This window comes from Poecilia reticulata, linkage group LG8, assembly GCF_000633615.1.
Source record: "Poecilia reticulata strain Guanapo linkage group LG8, Guppy_female_1.0+MT, whole genome shotgun sequence".
Lineage (NCBI taxonomy): Eukaryota > Metazoa > Chordata > Actinopteri > Cyprinodontiformes > Poeciliidae > Poecilia > Poecilia reticulata.
The window spans coordinates 17,640,694-17,647,089 of NC_024338.1; the positions used below are offsets into that span (position 1 = coordinate 17,640,694).

General features: G+C 36.6%; 1 protein-coding gene across 3 annotated transcripts in view; it reads left to right on the forward strand.

Moving 5' to 3' along the window:
* The window catches only part of setd1a (SET domain containing 1A, histone lysine methyltransferase), a 33,051-nt gene extending 28,496 nt beyond the window's left edge, over positions 1 to 4,555 (forward strand). For all 3 annotated transcript variants that reach the window (XM_008416326.2, XM_008416323.2, XM_008416324.2), the window contains exons 19-21: positions 168 to 287; positions 1,353 to 1,490; positions 2,268 to 4,555. In XM_008416326.2, coding sequence (XP_008414548.1) covers positions 168 to 287; positions 1,353 to 1,490; positions 2,268 to 2,441 — 432 coding nt within the window. In that variant the 3' untranslated portion in view covers positions 2,442 to 4,555. The remainder of the gene's footprint in view (positions 1 to 167; positions 288 to 1,352; positions 1,491 to 2,267) is intronic.
* The last annotated feature ends 1,841 nt before the right edge of the window (positions 4,556 to 6,396 follow it).

Genomic DNA, 6,396 nt, shown 5'->3' on the forward strand with positions numbered 1-6,396 from the left:
TATACTTGTTTTGTCTTCTTTCAAGTTTACTAAGAAATTTGCACTAGAAACTGAACCAAAAACTTTTTTAAGATTTTGTATTTTTGCAGCAATTGAATGATCACAACGTTTAGAGAAACTAAAAGCTCATATTTTTATTCATTTACATTTAATTTTCCTCCTTACAGTTCAGAAAGAAGAAGCTGCGATTCGGGCGCAGCAGGATCCATGAATGGGGTCTGTTTGCCATGGAGCCCATCGCCGCCGACGAGATGGTCATCGAGTACGTCGGTCAGAACATCAGACAGGTACGACTTTATTTATTTTTTGTGAGTTAAGTGTAAAACAGAATTCAAACTCCAAAGTTTCAACAGACCAAGGATTCATTTTCCAGATTATTTCACAGCTTGTTAGAACAGGGACCTGTTATGCAATAATCACTATTTACCTGTTTTTTTCCCCATTTTTTGCTTGTTTTTTTATTTCTACTTGGATCTAAAAACTGACCAAACATTTAAAAAAACACCCAGGCATTTTTTGGCACTAAGTTGAGGTTGTTTTGGTGTCTGGAAAATGAACCTTTTCAAAAACCTTCAGATTGTTAAGTCACATTCCACATGCTCTGTGCGGTTACCTAGCAACCCCAGTGGAATTCTGCTCGTTGCCTAGCAACCCAAGCTGAGTTCCAACACGTTTGGTCAGCTGGTTTTACCGCTCTGTGCTGGGAAAAAAAACCGAGTCATTTGTTGTTGACCTACAGTCCAGAAACCACTTGGTGCATTCTTTCTGTTTGCACAAGGCTCTACTAATGCTTTTCAAAGAAGTTCGGTTGTGTAATTGCGCTGTTGCAGTTGCAGGAAGGTGAAAGCAACACCAGTCATTACTTCACTGGAGATTTCTGTGACACACAGAAGAAACAGAAACAAACAACAGTCCTGATTTTATGGACATATTCACACGTCTCATTTTTGACTTTCTGGTTAAAAACAAGATTCTTAGTTTTGCGAGTTTGAGTTCTTTGAATAAAAATGAAAGGGAAACAGTTTTAACATCTTGTACAACAAATGTTGTGTTTAACCACAGCGGTTTGTTTCTTATGTGAAACAGAATAACAGGAAATGTTGGCCTCTAGCTTTAATTTATTTTTTCTTCCGTTCACACCATAATTACATGCGTTACGGTTTAATTAATGTGGCTAAAATGGAATCCAGAATAATATAAATGGGGAAAAAATGCATCAAGCTCATTCTGAAATGTAACGAAGATGTTTTGTATCACCCATAGTCCTATTCTCACCTGTTCACCTTTAGAGAAATTATACTTTTTGTGTTTTGTCACCAATTAAATCGCCTTTTCCCGACTCGTTGATGCAGATGGTGGCCGACAACCGGGAGAAGCGGTACGCTCAGCAGGGCATCGGGAGCAGCTACCTGTTCAGGGTGGACCACGACACAATAATAGACGCCACCAAGTGTGGCAACCTGGCGCGTTTCATCAACCACTGCTGCACTGTGAGTCTCCACCAAACCTATCGACTTTATCGGTGTAGCGCGTTTCAGGCAGGCCAAAGAGCTTGACCTCATGAAAACATTAAAACGTCATAAACGCATCAACAACCTGTTTGGAGTTGCTTTTGAAACGCAATAAATTCAACATTGGTCAACATATTTGATGTTTGTTGATGATTTTGATTGCGGAAGTTGACATTTTTACTATGCTGTACTTTTTACTTTGACTTGTGTAACTTCATTATTAAGTATTTTTACTATTACTTGAGTAAATTTCTTTATTTTCTACCCACTGCATGAAAAACTAAAATATTTAACCAAAAATTCACCCGTCACGGACACATCCCGGCAGTTTTTGTTACATTTGTTAGTTTTTTTTATTGGAAAAAACGGATTTGGAAAAATGTTCTTCTGCCTGATTTTGTTGTCTTTTGTTACTTAAATGAATTATTGTCATTTTGATCCTTAAAACACCGAAATTTCCACTTAAATTTATATTTTGGTATAAATTTTAAATATTAAATGATTGAAAATCTGATGAGTTACCAAATACTGTTTACTTCTACTTGAGTATAATTTTTGTTCACTGTTGGTGACTGTGTGATTTTTTTTTATGACGATGTGCTACAAACTTGATTGATTGGTTGATGAAATATAATTTCATATATGCGACATCAGTCCTTTCATCCTGAAGTGTTCCTCAGGCGATAAAAGTCTGACTTTGTAACTACCTTTATGTGACTCCGAAGGTCTAAACGTTTTGAAATCTTCCTTCCTCAGCCAAACTGCTACGCTAAGGTCATCACCATAGAGTCTCAGAAGAAGATCGTGATCTACTCCAAGCAGCCGATCGCCGTCAACGAGGAGATCACCTACGACTACAAATTCCCCCTGGAGGAGAACAAAATCCCCTGCCTGTGTGGGACAGAGAACTGCCGCGGAACGCTCAACTAGTGAAAAAAGCACTTCTTGTTTTTTCTTCTTCTCGCCAGCAGCCGACCTTTACCTTTTTGTTTTTCTTTTTTCTTTTCTGTCAGAGTTCAGAGCCCCAGAAAGTAGGAAACGATGTCGCACACATTTGCACTTTTCACCTCAATTGACGTTGACGCTCCTTCTGTTTCCCAACATCGGAGGAGTGGCAGTATTCAGCAAGTCACGAAAACTCTTTTTTTTTTCTATTCCCACGCCAGCGTCCGTTTGATAAACAGCAGCACACAGGTCGTTTCTGTCTGTCAGATCAGATTTTTTATACATATCATGGGATTTTTCTTTTTTTTTTATAGATTTTTTTCCCCCTGCATCCATATTCATCCCCACACAAACGCACAGGAATGCCAGAAAAATTCAGGGTTTTTAAAAATCGCTTGTCATGGGCGCACTTTTAAAATAATAATAATAAAAAAATCTTCTTTCCAATAGGTTTTCAGTCATGCAGGATTTCTGAGTGCGATATTTGTTTTGTGGTTTTGTTTCCATCTCTTTAGAAAACCTTTGCTGTAATTAATAGTATTTTGTTGCGTTTGCATAAAGTTTCTTATGATGAAATGACTTTTTTCCCCTCAGTGTTCAGCTGTTGTCTCCGTGTCCCTCTTGGTTTTGATTTGCAACAACCTCTGCCGCCTAAAAGTGTTAATATTTCTTCTTCTTAAGCTGCTGCTGACAGTCAGCACAACAGAACAGTTTTCTCCCTTCACGCTGATTTACCTGCTTTTAACTGCTCATTGTTTGCTGCATTTCTTCTGCATGAAAGGTTTGCAGATTCTCACAAAGTTTGCCAAAATGTTTGCTTGAATAAAGTAATTGGAAATGTTATTTAGAGCTTGGACGTTCCCTGCAGGCTCTCCAAGAACAAACGAACAAAAACAAGCAAACAGCCGTTTCTTTCAGGGTTCCTACACAGAATTTGCTTTGACGACTTTCCAGAAAAAGTCCATTTAACATGGAAAATATTTGATTTTTCCAGACATTTTATGCTACATTTAAATTATTTTGCCTTCATTTTAAATTTTTCGTACATCAGTGTTTAGATTTTTGAATGTTTAAAATAACTAAAAATGGCCATTTCAGTAGATCTTAGACATTAGACACATTTATTGATTTTTTTTCTTTTCATGTTTGCATTTATTGTGAGACTCCAACCCATATTTGGCAAATTACAGATTTTTGAAATGTAGCATTTACACTGCAAATTATGACAACTGTGTAGGAACCCTGCGCACTACGTATTTTCTTCTTCTTGCCTTTAAAAGCGCATATATCAGTTTCTCTTGTGTTCCTGTTTTATTTCAACAACAAACAAAAAAACATCTGTTGAAAGAAAAACGACTGAAGGATTTCAGCATGTTTCCGTTGATAACTCGGATGTTTAGTTGCTTTATAAGGTTATCTTTAAAAGAAAATCCCCCAGAATTCACTTGTATTTATTTTATCTGCGTGTTCATCGCGTATCGAGCATCCCTCACTAACATGTTCTCTCCTGGCGCGGCGGACGGCGTGTCGTGTTGTTTTTTTAAAGTGCACGTCGCCTTTTTTCTGCTGGATGAGTTTGTGTTGCACTGCAGACAGTCGGGCTCTCCCATGTTTACCCTGAGTTTTTATTTTTTTTATTTATTTTTTTTCCTCCAGACCGTCCAAAGTTTAACTTTAATGTTGAAACTTTTAACCAGACTCCCAGTTTTTTTCTTTTTTTTTTTTTTTTTTTTGTGTGTGTTCCCTCGCAACCTGAAATTGTGTACTATAATGCTTGTTGCAATGAAAGCCTTTCCATACAAAACAAGACTTATTTACGACAGGATAAAACAGAAAAAAAAATAAAAAGAAGTACATGTAAATATTGTAGAGATGTTTGTTTCTCGTAGAAACAAACGGATTCCAAGCTGTAAATATGTTGTTCCTTTTCCTCTCCGTGAGGAAACGTGTACATACCTTTCATTCATTTATTTTTTATTGTTTTTTTCCTCTTAATTTGATGATTTTAATATTATTTGCAATATTTCTCTTGTATTAATGCGTTGAACCCTTTATTAATGGTGCATTAAAAATATTTTTTAAATAAAACAAGAAAATCTGTTGTTTTTTTTTTTCTTTTTAATGACTCTTCTCTCCTCCTGCAAGCTGTAACTCATCTGCAGATATTTTTTTTATTATTTTTAGCGGAAAGAGGAAGGGGAAAGATGGCCCGGTCCTCTCAGCAGATGTTGACCTCAGCTGGAAAATCCCTGCATCTGTTTCAAACGTGTTTCTGCCGCTGCCTGACTTTGTGAACCTCACGTATTGTTTTCTTTTCACCATACGGGAACAGAATCCTGACATGGAAAGGATATTAACCGTCGTGTCTCACAGCTGCCAGGAATTATTCCTTTATTAAAAAAATTCTGATTTTCACCAAAAAAAACTCTAAAAATTACAGGGAATGTCTTTGCAACGTTGCTTTGTTGACATTCAAAGGGATCTATTATGCAAAATGATTTATTTTTTTCCTTAGGAACTACCAAGCTAGCTGTTTTTCTGATTGTTGAGGGGTTTTTTTTGTTGAAAACCTCAACAATCAGGAGGTTTTCAACAAAACCTCCTGATTGTTGAGTTCCACTGTCGTTACCTAGCAACCCCAGCCGACTCCAACATGTCACCTAGCAACCCAAACGGAACTAAAGCACTTATGCGCAGACTAAAATCTCACTATGAAAGAATGATTTTATGCAAAAATATGTAATGAACATGTTCTGTGTAGACTATATGATCTTAACCTGTTCAGGGAAGCACAACCTTTAATGTTCACTTTTAAACATTAGCTACAGTAATGTAGGTTTTTGAGGTTGTAACCCGTCTTCTGACTCAGTAATTAGTTGGTAAACTGTTTTGGAAACGTTTCATTCCCTTTCAAGTTCATATCCAATTACTTTGAACCTTTCTCCTCCTCTTCTCAGTTGACACAGTAAAGCCACAAACCTTTGAACTCTCCTTTCTGACTCCAAATTATCTGTTGATAGTCTGTGAAGGCCTTGAGTTCAGCGCAAGTTCAAGGACTCCATGTTAGCAAAGTAAGGAAGGGGATTAGGGCCGACAAATAAATCAAATCATATTCTGACTTTATTTTCATAATTCTGACTTTTTTTCTCAGAACTATGGCTTTAATATGATTCTTTTTTTTATTCTGTTTTTCTCAAAATTCCAACTTTTTTCTCAGCTTTTTTGTACATTTCTGGCCCAAATTTGTTTGGTGGATTTGAGTTTTCAGATTAAACATTTTAAAATTTCTGATTCTAATTTAAAAAAAAAAAAAGTCAGAATTCTGAGATTAGTCAGGTTGTTTTTTTTAGTGGCACTAATCTTCTTCCATAGTCTTTCCCCTAGTAAAATAAAGCTGAGCTGTATCCTCAGTAAAAGGGAACCAGGTGCACTGGGTATTACTTCAGCTGCAGTTTTCAGATGCCGACTCACGTTGAGCTTAAAAAAGAAACCTAAATCTGTGTCTGCCGTCACCCTGAAAAAAGCAGCTCATTGACTGGAATAGCTGCTCCACCCAGCTAGCTACGCACTTAAAAACAGCATCACCCTTATTTTGTAGGTCATGATGAGATTAACTTAATCATACTATCTACTGGGAAGTTATGCAATTCATATCCTCTTTAATAACTTGGTTATTTAAGGTACTCCTCAAAGCAGGGCCGTGCAGAGACCACTAAAGGGGCAGGTGCTCAAAAAAAAAAAAAAAAAGGTCTCATCTAACTGCATTCTAGGACAGAATATTAACAGCCACTCAGCTTTCAGAGTTTAATAAACAATGATAAATTACAAGATTGTGAGATTTACAATCAAAGCTAAGGAAAATCTCCAAAGAGCATAACTCTATGCATATGTAAGATGTTTTATTAGTAATTTCTTTCTCCAGGTCTATTTTGTTATAGGA